Genomic DNA, 18,188 nt, shown 5'->3' with positions numbered 1-18,188 from the left:
CATGTTAAAATATTTAACAAGGAAACAATTTTCTCCTGATCCAGTCAATCTTTTAAACAAGACAATGTATTTTTCCTATGACGCAGCCCACAGGAGGGAACAGAAGTAAACATCCTCCTGAACTGAAGACTGTTTTGCTTGAAGAACTAAACTATTGCATTATTATATGAGAGCAAGAAATATCCATTTGGGTTATCCCTTTCTCCAAACATGGTGCCCAGTGATACATGTATTTTTGCCTTAATCTCAAAGGCCCGTTTGTCTCCAGGTAAGGTACGTTAAAAAGAGATTCCCTTTAAGCATCTTATCACAAGATCTCTTACTGCCTTTCCATCCGGGGAAGCTTGTGTGTTAAACTGCCCTTGGAGTTTTGGATGCTACTAGATTTCTGTGCTCTGTTATCCATAATTTCAGGCACTTCGGGGCTAACATGGCTGTTTAAGTCAATGCAATAATATTACCAATATATTCAACACTCAGAAGAGTCACCACAGTTTCCTTCACACACTCAGGATTTCAAATTCTTCTTCCAATTCAAATAGCTTGTCAGTAGATTCAATGAGTTCTGTAAAAAAAGATAAAGAAAAAAATGCTTCTAAAGACATGCCTGATTTTGTTCACTTAAAAAAAAACTTTGAAAGACGCATTCCAGAAAAGTACTTTGTAAGAGTGAAAAAAAAAATCTGTGCTAGCAATTGTATGGCTTGTTTGGATACATGCCTGCTATATATTGCTTGACACTCACAAAGGATAGTTATTCTACCTGTGATTATTCTTTTATTTGCTAACGAGGAACATAACATTGCACAATTAGGCTTTTAATCGGTGCCTTACCTGCTCCTGTGGTTGTCACTTCTGGTTTTGTTGGAGGTATGAAAGGAGGCCAGTGTGGCGGGTGCTTCTGGACCAGCTCAAACATCCGTAGACTCTGCTGCTTTAGAATCTCCTGAGGACAGAATGCTTTCATTTTAAAAGCTGGCTCGGGAGACGCTTCAAACACAAAACGTGTCTGCTTAATTGAAAGTGTTTTTTAATTACGCATGTCCATCAGGAAAAAAAAGTCTTTATACAGACATACTGTGAAATCCAAGCACCATGGTCTCTGTAATACATCCCTAGTTAAAACACATCTGGAAGACAGATCTCTTGAACTGTACTACAAATTATCAGTCTTATCATCTTTTGATATCAGCTTTGATATCTGCAAACCTGTAATTTTGTTTACAGGTAGCAAGCACACTAGGAATGTACAATATTTTCTGCTTTTTAAAAGAAAGTTGCTTGCATAGAACTCTCCTCAAGTTTTCTGTTGATCAATAGCACAAAAGACAGATCTATCAGCTCCTCCAAAGGGGAAAAAAAAAAAAAAAAACGCATCAGATTTTGAAGGACAGGTTTTGGTCAGGAAAAAAGGTGTTCCTGAAGCCAAACGCTATTCCTCTTCAAAGAGAAGTTACCTTCTGTCCTGTATTTCAGTTATTTACAAACTGTTTTCCTTAGATGATTTTTTTTTTTTTAAATAAATGCCCTTAGAGGTTGATGGTACTTTACATTCAGACGTCTGGTGCTTAGCTTAACAGCTGCATGCAGAAACATCCTCAAGTCTGTTTCCTGTGGCAGCCAGCACCTTCTGTTCTCCCTAGATCAGCAGGAGCTAGAGGCCTGCAGCACTTACAGAATCAGATCTTTAAGATAGCAGGGACTAACAGTCATAATTAGAACACGCAATCTATTATGTCAAACAATAAAAAAGGATCAGGAAGCAAATCATTGATACATCACTACAATATGGCAGTTAAACCTGAGTCATTTAGTGAGAATTAGAAGTTAAAAGCAAGTGTCACCCAGTAACACCTTCAAGTGTGGATGTTTACACCCATTTTCCAACTGGCAGGGTTTGTGGCTGGTAAAGTGCTGAACAATTTCCAATTAGCAATTCAGTAGTATTGCCTTACCCTGATGCTTTAATGCATTCTTCTCCATGGCTCATACAATTTGTATACAAAGGAAAATGCAAAGGAAAATTTTACAAAAAACAGACAATAAAAACCAGACTTTATAAAGAACAAATCGAGATGCTAAGTTCCCACTCTTACCTTTTGTACAAGACTACACCGGTTATCAAAATCACATTCTTCTTTGCAAAAGAAGCCCTTAGGGGAAAAAACAAACACACAGAGTTTTACCTTTGCAGATGGTAGGTATGTGGTACCAGCAGGTAAGGCGGTTTGACCTCTGATACAGTAATGCCCTGTACGATCAGTAGATATAAGACTCCAAATATGTGGCAGCTCTAGGGAGAGAACCCACGGGGAGAACAAGGCCCTGCAAACCCCTAACGAAATAGTCAAGCAAAAAATAGCAGCAGCTCCTGTGTGCTCCTCCATGGAGCGCCACCCAGTTCCTACAGTCCAGGTATCAGCAGAAGCTGAAAACTTGTAGATGATGGACCACCTAAGGAACATTTCCATTCTGGTATCTATACTGAAAATATTTGCTCTTCATTATGATTTTGTCTGTCTCGTTGCATCATGCCACATTTTGCACAGTTACGTAGTAAAGTATTAAAACAAAACAAAACAAAAAAACTTTCTAAAAAGCAGCAGTATTAAAAAACAGGTATATGAATGAATGACAGATACCGGTATCTTTACAGATTGTTTAAAGCTTTAGAAACACATCCCACTGGTGACAACTGCCAATCACCCAATCACAGGATACTGGCATGGGATCAGATCCAATTTTTTCAAATACCACAGTACCCCCATGACATTTTGGGTGAATTACAAATAATACATTTGTATTTGTAATTTGGGGTGAAATACAATAATTCCACTTAAACATTTTCAACTTATGATATAAAGTAAGTTTAAGTAACTTGTCTAGAGGTGACCAAACATAAAGTAGTGATAGAATAAAACACGTAAACCTGTTTCAGTTCCTTGCTCTGACCATTATAATGCCTCTTGAAAGAAGTAAAAGCTGCTCAGTAAAGAAAACAAAGCGAGCTCCTACAGTACAGACAGCTCCCCACTTGCCCTAAGATTCTCCATGTAGTTATGTACAAACTACTATGTGTTGATCACAGAAGACAGCTTTGTGATCTTGGTTCTGTTCAAGGAGATGCATTGCTGCCCTTACCAATGTAGAGAGACATTACTTTGAGATAAAGTACATGCATTCAAGATTTCCTGACACTTACTAAAGCTACTGAAGGGTCCAAATTCATGATCTTCATTCTATGTGGGGCTTCCTGGCAGTGGAAACTCTCATCGTCAACCGTGCCATTTTCTTCTGAATCTACAAAGCTTTGAGTGGTGTGAGGGTCCAGATAGATCAGCTCATTGCCTGGATGGATAAAAGCCGTATGTTAAAAATAAGCAAGTGACATTAATAAGCACTTGGTCCAGAACTGTAAAATAGAAATTAGATTGCCATTGCAGTCAGTATAATCTAGACTTTCCAGCTAGGGATTCTTTAAGAGAATCAGAAGGTTTAGACACAGCGTTTCCCACAGGGTATTTAGTATAACTTCCTATTGTCACCTATTACTGTAATTTTTTGGTTGGTTATGTTCTATCTTTGTCACATACTTTTATTTTTCCATGTGAGATCCAGTACTTTTTTTTTTTTTTTTTTTAAATCTCAAGTGTTGTAAACACTAACATTTGACAGATTAAAAGGTACAGGATGTTCACAGATGCAATCTGTAATCCCATTAGGCATTCATTCAGAAATTGGAACAAAAAAGCCTAACTAAAACAGGTTAGGTTTTACAAAAGGACAAAATAGGGTTGCAAAATTTTGGCCCAAAGTGGGGTGAAATCTGAAGGAATGCATTTTAAATTAATTAGAGCAATACTTAATAACAGAAGGTATGCAAAAGGTGAAAAAGATACTGCTATCAGAAACAGTTTTGAAATACAAGAAAATAAAAGTGACATTTGACCAATACACTTGTCAAATGCTATCAGCTATTCTCAGTATGTTGCTCTTGTTGATGTCATCACTTATTTTTACACCTAGCTTTGCTGTTAACTTTCTGCTCCTGTTAAGGATCATCTCATACTGTTTCTAAACTCTTTTAGATATGCTTCTTCATTTATTTTATTCTATTCTCATCTTTCTTTACTTCTAGAGGTTCACGCTTAGACCCCTTACTATTTCCCCTTCAAAAAATGTTCTCTTTTGATCATCTGCACATTTGGAATAAGTTTCTTTTTTCCTTACCTAAAAATCCTATGAAATAAAAGGCATTATTTGGTTTCCCTCCTAATGCTCCCAAAGACTGTGGCATCTTAAAGCATTCCTAGGAGTTCAAAAGGAATAAAGGAAATTGTCATTCATTTCTTTACTGACATCACAGATACCCAAACTTATTTGACAGTAACGAGCAATGAATTGAAAGAAAACCTTACTTTAAATGCATCAATATATACGGGATTTATGTGATTTATCCCTAGTCGTAGAGGTATAATAAGCAAGAGGGCTTTCCAGCCTGTGCAGAGTCCTCCTGCCTTCTTGCTTCGGCCAAGAGCACTTCTGTGCAAATGTGCACTGCTGTGGGACGCGCTGCTGCTCTGAGGAGGGGACCAGCACATTTTTTCTGCGGGAATAAAACTAGAAATCAGTCAACGCACAGAGGAACACAAAGCAGATCTTCCTCTCAGTAGTGAATTAAGCTAGTTTGCCAGGGATCTTTATAGGGCACCCAAGACAAAACGAGCCGGGCATGGCAATTACAGCTATTTAGTAGAAGTAATTCTAGCAGACAGTATGTGCTGGCACGTCCAAGTGAGACGTTAGATCAATGATTGGGGGATGACAATTTAAGACTGCAGTGACATGTCCTATTAATGTTATTAATAGTGTCAAGCTTTGCCTATAAAACGCCAGAGAAATGAAATGGCAGCAATGATAACAGTAGAAATTCTTCAAGGAGCTCTTCACATCCAGTGATGTGAGCACGAAGTTGGCATCAGGGATCAAAAAAACACAACTGAGTTTGTATGTCCTTCTTCCCTCTTCTTACCCTTGCAAGACAAACCCATGCCCCCCCAAGTATTTGTTCATGTTTAGATACATGCTGGCAAATGGAGTCAAATCAGAAACTGTTACCAGAAAACTGATGAGGTGTCACTTACTGATGTCTTCAATGACCACCGTATTGCCCATAGATACATAAACTGCTAATGAATTCCATTCATCAAATAAAGCAAGCTTCCTAGAAAACATTAAGGTACTAATTAATATAAACTAGTTGGATCAAAAGGGTAGCTTTACACTCAGAACCATTTATTTATTTTTTTTTTCTTAAGAAAAAACATCCTTTCTGCATTTTTTAAAGTCTCCATGTAAGAAAAAGAAAACTTTAAACATTAAATGTTTCATATCTTTAGAAAAATAGGTACTGAGTGGTACCAGGAAAAACATATGCGCTGCACCATGTGCAAACTGTTTTGTCTTACTGCTAAGTGCAGTGACAGTAACAGTTCAACTACATCAAGTTTATTACTTTTTATTGCACTCGACAGTCTCTGCACTGGGTTCTTGCCCAATTGTGTCTTTTCTCATCTGGAAAAGAAAAAAATTCCTATGCCAGTTTTGCAGATTACTTTTTGCTTAAGAAATTCCACTGAATTCAGTGGAATTACTTCTGCCTGAGCCTGCGTGCACAGCAGAAATGGGGCGTTAAAAGCTAAATCAGCTAAGGGTTTGGGGCACCAAAACTTCAGTGGGAGACAGCAGCACACAGTTTTATGTCCACTTCTGCAAAATCCAAACCTTTGGGGAAGGGAGCTACACTCTTAAGCTGCACTGGCAGAATTAGCTGTTTCAAATAAGCCAGAAAGAAATGGGGGTGAGCGTTTCACCATGAAAAACTTGGCCATGAAAGATCTGGAGTCCAGGGCATGCTTCAGCTCCCCTCCCTCTTCAGATCATGTGCCTGTTCCAGGGTGTCAAAGACTTGCTGCTGAGCTCGCAGGACCTGTAGCCTAGCCCCTGCCTGAGGTAAGACACCTCCACGTACCCCTGGAGAACTGAGCAGCCTCAGTTCCTTTCAGTGTGGCTCCCAGACTATGAGGAGCTGCCCATCTTTATCCAGTAGCCTTGCTGGCAGAACTGCTGCTCAGAAAGGGAGGAATTGCAGCTCAGTTCCCTCCTCAGCCGAGATGGCTTCTCTCTGATGTTTCACACCACCACTCCGACCTACACGGTGGCACTCTCGACCTGCCAGAGCTGTGCCACTGTGCAGAAAGGAATATACATCTGTGGTGTGACTGGTGAGGGCATGCAGACGGCATAGCAGGAGACTTTCCTGCAGTTTCTTCTCCTCAGGCTCTTCCTTTATTAAAATTTAGAGGTCACCCATTCCCAACTCAGTACCTGCACACCGAGCTGTGGCATGACATTCCATGCTGCACTTGTAAATAGATGGCAAGTACATTCCTGACTGTGGGACAGGGGGAGATGCAGCCTTCAAAACTCTGCCTGGGCCTTCTCTTGGCTGCCCCAGGGGAGTACGTTCTGAATGAGACTGGTATGATCTCACTTACTTTAGTACTTGAGCAACTGTATTTGGTCCAAACCATTCTCCAATTGACTTCCCCTCTCCAACACCCACCTGTGCTGTTTTCATAGTGAAAAAAAGACACACGTACACAAAATCAAAGAAAAATGAGACCATAAAGAATGTGGGAACAATATACAGTAAATACCGTGACTGTCAAACATTCTAGAGTAACTGCAATCTGTAGTTAGCAATAACAATTATTTTCTCAATCTATGCTCTTTTCAAAACTTAGGGAGTGCCAGTTTCTTTAATAAACAAAAGGCTTCTAAACTACAATGAGAATTACAAGTTAACAAATGTTAGTGCCCTTTATTACAAATTACAGCAATAAGCTACAAGACTGTCTATTCTAACATTACTGACTCTGGTACCCAAGGCTTACAGAGTTTATCAAGAGCTACATTCTAGTACATGGCTTTATTTAGGTCTCAGGGAATGTTTCTGTACTACTAGTCTTTGCGCCCATCTGCATACCTTTTTATTTTTGTATAAGCATACACCTTGTCTTCACATCCACTTTTTAAAATTATGAATTAACATACTGCAAATTAGTGATTCAACACAGTAGAAATTTCAGTGGAAAAAACCTGAAAGTTTATGTTTGTTCTTACCCATCTGGTGGATTGAATAACAGCAAGCCTTCCTGTCGAGAAAGCATCGTAGGATTCTGTGATATTCTTCTGGTTGTTTTTTGTGTTTTTCCCATTGCCAATCTGAAAGGAAAAATTGATATAGAATAAAAAATGGTGACGTTTTCATTACACTGATCAAATGTCTAGACAGCAGAAAGCTTTATAATGAGATTTTAAAAGACATTTCAATTCATCTCGAATATTTACATTTTGTGTAGAGCTCCTAGAATTCCAAGCTTGTTATTTATCATCAAGCTGCCCTTTATCATCATAGGCTAGATTGTAAAAACAGGGAAAATAAAACAAAACAAAAACATCAACTGCAAACATATTCTGACGGATCATGCTGCGTGTTGATAGCCATTCCAGTATCTCTGAGCTTCCAAGATTATTTAAAAGTACAGGCTGTGTTTAGACCTTGTTGGATTTCTAAGCACCCATTAAATAACAACATAAGATCCATACAGAAAGTCCAAACACTCCACTGGCAGCATCCTGGGATGTGACATGCACGCTTAAGAGCTTGCACCAGGGGGGTTTGGACCTCGTGCTGCTGACAAGTGAGTAGTGAAGAGAAGGGTAAGAGCACTGTCCCACGGTGGCAGGTTTTCCCTTGGCCTCAACTTGGGTGTTACACTAAAAGGTTTATAAAATAACGGCGACAGGATTCCCCATTTCTTCTCCTTCTATGCCTATTTCTCTGCTTCAGGCTGGGATGATTTCACCCAGCTGAATATGAATTGATTCATTAGGAACTGTTACCAGGGCATCAAAGAAAGTCTCACTAATAAATTCAGGGTTTGTGCTTTTAATGGAGTACTTACGAAGAAGCGTCTGCAGACAATACCGAAGTTCCCTCAGGACCAGCACTCACCTCTCCCTAAGTGTCTGCAGATCAGTGCTTGGGCCAGCATCATCTGCCCGCATCGCAGCATACATCCCCAGCCAGCGTCCGACGAAGGACCCGTGCCTCCTGTTAGGAAAGTTCATCACAATCAGTGCAGGCTTTCAACTGGGTGCAGCACCACAGAGGACATTTCAGAGTGCTAGAAAACAGATAGGGCTGCTGAAGCCTCCATGAACTGTCCTACAGATAAAAGGCACACAGCAAGACTTTGGTTCCATGCTGTTGGTCTAATTCTAATCTCTGCATTGCACAAATAAACAAAATTCATTTATTCCTTGTGGAGCTGACTTACTCTTTTCATTCTTCAAGCAGCATTCACAAACCATTTACTGCATGCTATACAACATGATCACCTGTTTACATACAGACATAAATAAACACTGATTTTAATAATCTTCATGTTTGCATAAACAGTTAAAATGATGCTCAAAATGCGCTGATACTCTAGAAATATTTTCCCAGCCTACGATGCCATCACTTATCTTGCTATTTAATTTAGAACAATGCAACAAATCTGCAGTATACTCACCAATAGGCGAAAACTTTCTTCTATACGTAAACCACGTTAAACCACAGTAAACCACGCGTGAACACACCTTGGCTTATTGTCTGACTTTGGCTTATGGTGCGTCTGTTGCTGTGTCCAGCACAGTGCAGCCCCTAAATTGCTACCAAAACTTTGCCACAAACCTCAATCCCCCTGTTAAAAGAGACCCTCTTGTTTGTTGCCCTTCTTTCGACACTCTCTAACAGGTTTATGTCTTTTTCTTATACTGTGGAGCCCAAAACTGCACTCAGTACTCAGTACATGGAATACCAACAGAGACTGCCTGGCATTTTCTCTTCTCTGCAGAAGCTCTGTTGCTAACACTGTCCAGAAATCACCACTGTCACAGACAGTAGTAGCATTCCCTCCTCCCACAGTTTGTTCTGCCCCCCAAGACTTAGACACCACCCAGAAAAAGAAGAATAATAATACTAATAAAATAAAATAAAATAAAATAAAATAAAATAAAATAAAATAAAATAAAATAAAATAAAATAAAATAAAATAAAATAAAATAAAATAAAATAAAATAAAATAGTCAAAAGCCATCAGGAAGGCAGTGGTGCAGACTGTGGAGAGCCTGGGTTCAAATCCTTCTTCTGTGAGGCTCTGAACCTATATCCCACCACAATCTCTCTGCTAATGTATGGCAGGGAAAGGAGGAAGAAAGAACATATCTCCTGCACTTTCCATTTATTGTTGACTGACAATTCTGTAGAGTTATAAAGCCTCAATCAGTGAGATACAGGGTTCTTCTCACACTGTCTCACTGTGCCCTAAGCGGAACAGCTCTCATTTAATAGATGCTTCACCACAAAATCATGAGTCATCTGCAGTTTTGAACTTTTCTGGGATCAAGTCCCTTCAGATGGTTGAGGAATCTGCTCCAGCACCTATGTAAACTGGTGCTCTACTAAGCTAGTGAGTGAACAAGAGAGAAATCCTCTGCTAGATGACTTGACAAATTGGGTCTGAAAATAGTGTTGAGGCAGAATAGTCCACGATTTTTGCCTTGGGTGCACAGAGGGATTGGGTGTTGTAGACTTCTTTTATTCTTCATTAAGATAAACATTTTCAAAAATGTGCTTGTTCAACCTTGCTCCCACTGTGTGCATGGGAGGGAGATAACTGAAAGTGGGGAGCGTTGCTTGGATCCTGCAAGTGGCTGAGGTCCAGTGGGGTTGGAGGCTTTCTTCCTCCTTTTGGAAATGCAAAGCAACCCTGCACCTCCCCTGCACTTGCAGGAGGATCGTGACAGCCCAAAGCACAGCGGCTTTGTAATTGCTGCATACACTTCGATCGGATTTACGTGGCAAGGGTTTGGTAGCAGGGGCCTGCAGGGATGGCGTCTGTGAGAACAGTCCAGACAACAGCCAGCTCCAGATAGCTCCAAAAGGGCCCCGGCGCTTGCCAGAGCTGAGCCAATAAGCGATGTTGTTTGCACCTCTGGGAGAGCAGATGTAAGCAGGGGGAAATACTGCTGCACAACAGAAGCTGGAAGAGCAAGGAGTGAGAAGCAGCCCTGCAGCCCCCAAGGTGAGTGCAGCAGGAGGCAGGAGGTGCTCCAGGCTCACAGCAGCAGTTCCCCTGCGGGCTGTGCAGGGAGAGGCCCCTGGTGGAGCAGGCTGTCCCCCTGCACCCATGGGTCCCCCATGGAGCAGATCTCCACGCTGCTGCCCCCCTGTGGGTGGAGGAGCCCCCGGTGGAGCAGGTGGCTGTGGCCTGGAGGAGGCTGCGGCCTGTGGAGAGCCCCCGCAGGAGCAGGCCCCGGGCCGCAGCTGCAGCCATGGAGAGGAGCCCCCGCAGGAGCAGGGGGGCTGGGGGGAGCTGCCGCCCAGCCGTGGGGGACCCGTGCTGGAGCAGTTTGCTCCTGGGGGATGGATGGATGGATGGATGGAGCCCGTGGGACGGAGCCGTGTGGGAGCAGTGCTTGAGGAGCTGCTGCCTGTGGGCAGCCCGTGTGGGATCAGCTGGGGAAGGGCGGCATCCCATGGGAGGGACCCCACGGGGAGCAGGGGCAGGGAGGGACCCTGAGGGTCACTCTGCTGAGTCTGCTTTGCCCGTCACGATACTTGTTGAGCCATCGCCCTGTCCTTATCTCAGCCCTGGAGCCCTTTGCATCGTATTTTCTCCCCCTTTCCCTTTGAGGAGGGGGAGTGAGAGAGCGGCCGTGGTGGAACTCGGCTGCCCACCCGCTTCGAACCACCACAGTTGCAAAGTCCTGGGAAAGATTTCTTTCAAGAAATTAAACAAGGTGTTTAACAAAGAAATGCAGAGTTTCCTTTTGAAGGCTTCCTGGAGAATTGGGCTTCTTTCCTATTCCCAGCTCAGAGGAAGGGAATTGTTGATTTCACCTTCTTTTTTCTGACATGGAAATCAAAGGTGAACTGCTCTACAAGGACGAGCAATGTCTCAGAATCAAGCTCTTTTGCTCTGTAGTCCTTTCTCAAGGAAAAGATTGATCACCCACCTTCCACAGATGTAGGGGAGCAGGGAATAATTTGGGAACTACTCTAATTCAAGTCAGTTTGGGCATAGTGGTACTTCCCTAGCTGTTTCTGAGACAGACGCATTAGCAACAGAGAGTGTTGTGCCGTCACTGGGAGGCGCCTGCGGTGATGACTTCAGAAACAGAACTGAATTGTGTCACCACAGCACTTTGGCAACAGCTGCCTCTGTGCACGTTTAGCTGGGAGGCACAGAGAAGGGTGCTGGATGCGATGAAACCACGTGAGGATTTGTGGATCTCCCCTTGAGGTGCACAGAGAGGGACCATGCCCTTCTGTAAGTGTTTTGATGCTTGGCTGCGGAAAAAAATGTGGTTTTGTTGTGAATGCTTCATTGTAGTATTCTGTAGTTTGTGTCAAGTCCTTACAGAAGCCTCAAGGTTGGTACTTTGCTCAATGATGGAGCTGCACAGAGTGAGAACAGACCCAATGTACGGGTGAGGGCCTCTGCACGTTCTCTTCTTCCTACAGACGATCAACAAATAAGGGGAGACAGAGAAGAGTGTGCTGTGGTCCTCCCATAGACCGCAAGTACTAAAGCATAAACAAGAGGCTTAAGAGTCCCCCTGTCATGTTAAAATTCAGGCAGCAATGGACTTCCTCACACGGGCTGGCCTGTCGACTAGTGTCTCAGGCTGTGGCGTATGAAGATGCACTCCATCTGCTTTCAGGGTAGCAATGGCAGTGGGCAAGCTTCCTGACCTTAACATTTGTCATTTCATTTCTCACCTGAGTTTTGGTGGTTCTCCACGGTTCATTCTTGGTCTAGAAAAAAAAAAAAAAAAAAAAAAAAAGTGAATTTGGATCAAAATAAAAGGATAAAAGGATTTCCTTTCCATTAATTACATGTTCTTAACTTAACTAAAAAAAGTGAACTGTGATGAAAATAAAAGGATTTCCTTTCCATTAATTACATGTTCTTACCTTTGTAACAGATTTGGTTATTGACTTAGAAGGCAAATATCTGGCCAGACTGCAAGACTTGTGCTCGCAGCGTGGGACAGCTCTCGTAAAGGTGATTCAGGGCAGTTTCTGGAAAACAAGACATCAGATCTCCCAAACAGCTTTCTTTGTGCTAATGTAGGAAGGGTGAGTAAGTGTAAAGGTAAGAGCCCAGATACCGTAAGAAGCAGAAAGTGTGAAGGAAACTTCCTTCTGGCTGATACAGCTCCATATCTAGTTGTCAAGTATGAAGAGAGCAGTGCTAAGTTTCTTGGGGAGAGGAAAACAAAGAGGCTGGGAGAGTGTACAAAGAAAAAAAATGGGATGAGCTATTTCAGGAAATCCTAGGAACTGGAAATAGAGATTGGAAGAGTGCTTTAAGCCAAGACAGACATCACACAGAATTTCTAGGTTGGAAGAGACCTCAAGATCATCGACTCCAACCTCTAACCTAACACTAACAGTCCCCACTAAACCATATCCCTAAGCTCTACATCTAAACGTCTTTTGAAGACTTCCAGGGATGGCGACTCCACCACCTCCCTGGGCAGCCTGTTCCAATGCCTCACAACCCTTTCAGTAAAGAAATTCTTCCTAACATCTAACCTAAAACTCCCCTTGCATAACTTTAGCCTATTCCCCATTTAGTTTTAAAACTAAAACCTAGGAGTTGAATGAACGAAGAAATGAATCCCTTTTGATTATGCAGTTGTGTCCAGTGTTATCTTGGGAAATATGGTTTCCACATAAAACGTATCTGGGGCTTGAAGTTCTCCTAAGGCCCTTCTCTGTGTATTCCCTACTGTTTGGTAAGCGCTGAGGTCACACTGCAGACAGCAGCACGTCCTCTCCCCACTACTTAGCTGTCTGTTCTCACAACACGTCTAGGAACAGAATGGCTTGGACACAACTGCGCCTAGGACCGAGTTCATTCAAGCTGCTGGACGAGGTAAAAGCTCTGGACAAGCGAAGGGGAGGGAGGGATGGGTGGACATACAATATGATCACTTTAATCTCATTTCTCTAAGAATCCTGGCTGAGAAAACAAAACAAAACAGAATCAAAAAGAACAGAACAGAACAGAACAGAACAAATGAAGCAAGCAGCTAGCTTGCTGGAGACATTGTCTGGGAAGCAGTGAAAACACTTGCAAACAAAAACACGTCAAAGGACTAACTCTTTGAGCTTAATTCTAATCCAACAGCATAACCTCAAAGTCCTGTTTCTGTTCGTAACAGGCTGCTACAGTAACATGTCCCATTGGATGACTTTGCAGCATAGATGTCAGGAATGCAGCTTGGGATCCCCTCCTTCTACTCAGAGTTCACTTTGAAGGGATGAGCAAGTAATTCTTCCTGGGTTGACGGAAATCTAAAGTCTGTTTTCTAACACTCTTGCAGACGCTTCTCTGTCCATCGGCCTGTCCTGCCAACTCTGGTGTGAGTGTGAAGTTGTGGCAAGAGGGATTTCCCATTCCTATTTGACCTGATGGACACCAGCTTTCCTCGGAAATGGCTGATGTTGCTGAGGAGGCAGCAGTATCAAAGCCCTTGCTGATGAAGGTACAACCAGCTGGGGAGGCTTTGGCATTTCTGCACAACGCTGCTCCCTGACTGTCACTCCAGACTCAGATTCGGAAAGAAGCAAAGCAAGCTAGAGGAAAACTGGATGTCCTGGTAATTTTCTTTTTCTTTTATTTCTTCATTCTTCACTTGTAAGAAAATCTAAATCTTAACCCTTTGTTTGAAAACACGGCTTTATGGAAATGCTTATGGGTGTGCTCCTTCACCTTGTGTGGAACCTGCTTCACCTCGCTTCAGCTATAGGACACCTATGCTCCAATTTATGCTTCCCATGATAAAGCGGTGTTCTTTCGGTGTTCTTTTCTGTGATGCTTGCAGGCGAGGTTGAAAAGAGTTGTCAGTAGGATTCTTCGTTTCCTTTGCAGTATCCAAAGCTCCGTATTACCGTGGATCTTCTCCTCTGATCTGGAAAGCTTCACAGGCCAAAAGAGAATTGAGATGAAGAAGGAAATAGAGAATGCTGACCAATATTGCCAAGTACCACCCGTAAGTTTTGTGAAAGAATCCGGTGCATTTCTGTAGTGGTAGAAAGTTCATAAAATCATCGTCGTGCACTTGAAGGCAAGCAATGCTGTAAAAATGAAGAATGCAAGGCCCTGCTTAAGGACAATCTTCAGGCTGCTTCTAGATCAACAGCTTATTTGCTTCTTCCACAACCTCATCTCCGCTTGCTTAGAAGTTGTGAAGGTCGGAAGCACACTCCGTCTTTTTCATCCCCTCTGTGTATCTTTTCCCTGACAGCAACTTCTGTCTTGGCTCTTCACATCCAGCCAGAGCAGTTGCTTTGCCTCCGCAACCTGCAGGCTGACCTCTCGTGTGTACCTGTGCTGGACTGAGGGTAATGCTTGTAACGCACACAGATGCTGCATTCACTGTGACTTTTAGAAAAGAGAGCAAGAAGCTAACCTGCACAGCAGACTCTTAGGTTTCTGTCTCTCTCTCTCTCTCTCTCTCTCTCTCTATCTGCATATATATTTCAGTACTTATTTACTTCTTTAAAGATACCTTAAATAGAATAGATACTTTAAGAAAGCTTACTTGTTCTTCCCCTTTCCTTGTTTTTAACGTTTGCTTTTCTAACCAATCCTTAATGTTACAACATGGGATTGATGCAGTACTCAGTCCTTAGAAGTTCTCAAAGCACATCAGTGATTTCTCTATTTCTCAACCTTTCCATCTTCATTGAGATCTCTCATCTGAATTTAGGTACGAGGTGAAGAAGAACACTGCAAGCAGCTGAAGCCGTATCAGACACATGCTTCTGCTAGGAAGTCATTCCGAGTGATTCCACGGTGTACTTTAGACAGGTTTGCTCTGGTCCTCTGGACTCAGCATCCCCAAGGGATATTTCAAAGCTCTCGGAAGGACCCGTCATTATCTCTGACACTGCAGCCTCCAGTAGGAAGGGGTAGATATTCCTTGCCCTTGTGCAAAGGAACTACTCAGTTAGCTGTTTCTAACCCAAATCTCGTTGTTGTCTTCTATTGACAGACACCACCCGGCTAGCCAAGCTAAACCACTGAAAATGGAAGGAGTGGGACATCTTGCAAAGCCTGCTGCTGCTTCTAAGCAGAAGTGCGCTGTAGGTGGGGACACAGCAAGAGGAAACGTCCAGGCCACGGTGGAACTGCAAGGCACCTGTCTGAGCCACACAACGAAGTCAGCGATTCCCAGTTGGAGACTGTTGCTCGACCAGTGACACAGCAGCTGGAGCGCTTCTGGTTGCTGCTGATGGGTTCCCGTGAATCAGCCAGGGATAGGAGCTATGAGAACGACTGAAGCGATTTGAAGTTACCCGAAAGAAAGAAGAGAGGAGAGAAGAAGACAAGAGGGGAGGGAAGGGGAGGGAATAAAAGGAAGGGAGGGGAGGGGAGGGCAGGGGGAGGGTAGGATAGGATAGGATAGGATAGGATAGGATAGGATAGGATAGGATAGGATAGGATAGGATAGGATAGGATAGGATAGGGTAGGGTAGGGTAGGGTAGAGTAGGGTAGGGTAGGGTAGGGTAGGGTAGGGTAGGGTAGGGTAGGGTAGCATAGCATAGCATAGCATAGCATAGCATAGCATAGCATAGCATAGCATAGCATATTGTAGCGTGTTAGAGGGGAGGGGAGCATAGGAGAGTATAGGGTAGTGTAGGGGATCGGAGTTTAGGGGAGTGTAGGGTAGGATACGGGAGGGGAGTGTAGGAGAGTGTAGGGGAGGGGGGCATAGGGTAATGTAGGGTAGTGTAGCGAACGGGAGTTTAGGGTAGGATAGGGGAGGGAAGTGTAGGAGTGTGTAGGGTAGTATAGGGGAGGGGAGTGTAGCAGAGTATAGGGACAGGGAGCATAGGGGAGGGGGTGTAGGGGAGGGGAGGAGACGGGAGGGGAGGGGAGGGGATGGGGGGGAGGGGAGGCAAAAGTGGGGAGGGGAGGGGAGGGGAGGGGAGGGGAGGGGAGGGGAGGGGAGGGGAGGGGAGGGGAGGGGAGGGGAGGGGAGGGGAGGGGAGGGGAGGGGAGGGGAGGGGAGGGGAGGGGAGGCAAAAGTGGGGAGAGGAGGCAAAAGAGCGGAGGGGAGGGGAGGGGAGGGGAGGGGAGGGGAGGGGAGGGGAGGGGAGGGGAGGGGAGGGGAGGAGAGGGGAGGGGAGGGGAGGGGAGGGGAGGGGAGGGGAGGGGAGGGGAGGGGAGGGGAGGGGAGGGGAGGGGAGGGGAGGGGAGTGCTACCATAAATAAAATTGCCAAATACATGACATTTTGGATCTGGAGCCAAGTCTTTGTGTACATGTCCTCTCCGTAGCCCCACGTGCTGACCACCCACCCGAATCTATCATACTGTTGGTCAGAAAGAACAGGGAGCATAGGGGAGGGCAGGGGAGTGGAGGGAAGGGAAAAGAGGGGATGGGAGGGGTGGGGAGCGCTACCATCAATAAAATTGCCAAATACGATGAAGGAGCAGCAGAGCCTGCAACCTCCAGTCCCCAACATCCTCCAACCACCCCCCACTGCTCCGTGGGAAATAGATAGAAGATACAAGACTGAGGTTTAGCCTGGGATGGAGGTAGTGTGGCGAGGTGGTTTTCTGTTTGGTTGGTTGGTTGGTTGGTTGGTTGGTTGGTTTTAAAGTTTTTAAATTCTCACTGTCCTACTTTGTGATCAGTTGGCAATAAATTCAATTACTCTTCCCCAAGCCAAGTCTGTTTTGTCCATGAAGCCATCTTCCAGTCCTGAAATAAGAAAGGAAACAGACCTGCAAGCAACTGTTACACAAGTGCAGGAAGAGTGACAAAGGAGGGTTTTGAGGCATGAAGTTCCTGCAAGGATGCTCTGCTCTTTCCTCACTTCAGTATGAAAAGCACGGCACTAGTGGGTGGTCTGTGGTGGTAGTTGTTTTTTTGTTGTTTGTTTGTTTGTTTGTTGTTTTGTCAGCTCCACCCCACAGTATTTTGCTTGTTCTACTTGTTTTGGTGTGCCCCCATTCCCTCCCTCAAGGTAAAACATCCCTAGGGGCCATAACTTGCTGTTAGCAAACAAGATCTTGCAAAAGAGTGAAGTTAACATGGCACCACCTGCACTGGTGTATAAATAGTTCAAATATTTTCCCTCACTTTCCTGTAACTTTCCTGTAAATTGCTGGTCAGGAGATAACAAGTGGAGAAATTTAGGATAAGAGAGAGAAAGTTGTGTTTCCTATTGCCCTGGAGTTTCTGTTGGTCTGGCCACGGAAATGGAGTACTCAAAATCCTCAGGACACTCAGTTTATACCAGATTTATCCTAAAACTGCAGTATTTCTAGGCCCTTGGGATTCTTATCAATTAAAACATACTTTTTCACGCACAGAAGATGCAAAAAAGTGCGTCTACTGCAGTATGCAGACAGAGCCAGTCCTGTCTCTTGATTCCTTCTGCCTTCTGCCTGAAGAGCAGCAGACAATCGAGTTCTTGTCTTCAGTAGCTACGGCCTTAACCAACTGTGCAGTCTGTCCATTCATACACAGAGGAGGAAAAATAGCGTGGAATAACTCCTCTCCTTTGTGCTAACAGAGGAGGGTACAGCTTCCTCACTCCAACCCCACCGAGGCAAACCAGTCAGCAGTGCACGCCAGAGCCTCTGTCTCTTCCCCGTCTCATGATGTGCAGCTGGATCACTCTCCCTTCTATCCCCAGGATCGCTTTCAGCACAGTCACAGAAGGGTCAGACTCACAGCTTTAGGAGCCATCAGAAGAGGCTTTCACTCTTCTGCCACCACACCCCCTATACACATGCAATTTCACACATGCAAAGAGACACCATGGATTGGGGAGTTGCACAGAGAGGAGACCACACCCGTTTGCCTGCCTGCAGTTTGACACCAGTAGGGAGGTAATTCCCGTCAGGAGTTTCCATAGAGATGACAGAATATGGCCCTAGGGTCCTGCTGCTTCTTTCAGCCCTAATTCTTCAAATCCATAGGAACGGAAGAAACCTTCCCAGCCAAGTGCTGCATATCTTGAAGGTTGGAGAACCCACAGCCTTC

General features: G+C 44.0%; 1 protein-coding gene across 1 annotated transcript; it reads right to left on the bottom strand.

The window, feature by feature from the left end:
• Nucleotides 1-8,673, bottom strand: LOC140000918 (cysteine protease ATG4A-like; the record flags this gene model as incomplete). Its single annotated transcript, XM_072032024.1, has 9 exons — nt 1-565; nt 835-946; nt 2,097-2,153; nt 3,203-3,343; nt 5,152-5,224; nt 6,558-6,630; nt 7,186-7,287; nt 8,081-8,179; nt 8,643-8,673. Coding segments are annotated over 9 exons (753 nt in total), but the record flags the coding sequence as incomplete, so codon positions are not given.
• Between the last annotated feature and the right edge of the window lie 9,515 nt (nt 8,674-18,188).

Source organism: Anas platyrhynchos, chromosome 35, assembly GCF_047663525.1.
Source record: "Anas platyrhynchos isolate ZD024472 breed Pekin duck chromosome 35, IASCAAS_PekinDuck_T2T, whole genome shotgun sequence".
Lineage (NCBI taxonomy): Eukaryota > Metazoa > Chordata > Aves > Anseriformes > Anatidae > Anas > Anas platyrhynchos.
This window is presented reverse-complemented; position numbering and strand designations above follow the sequence as displayed.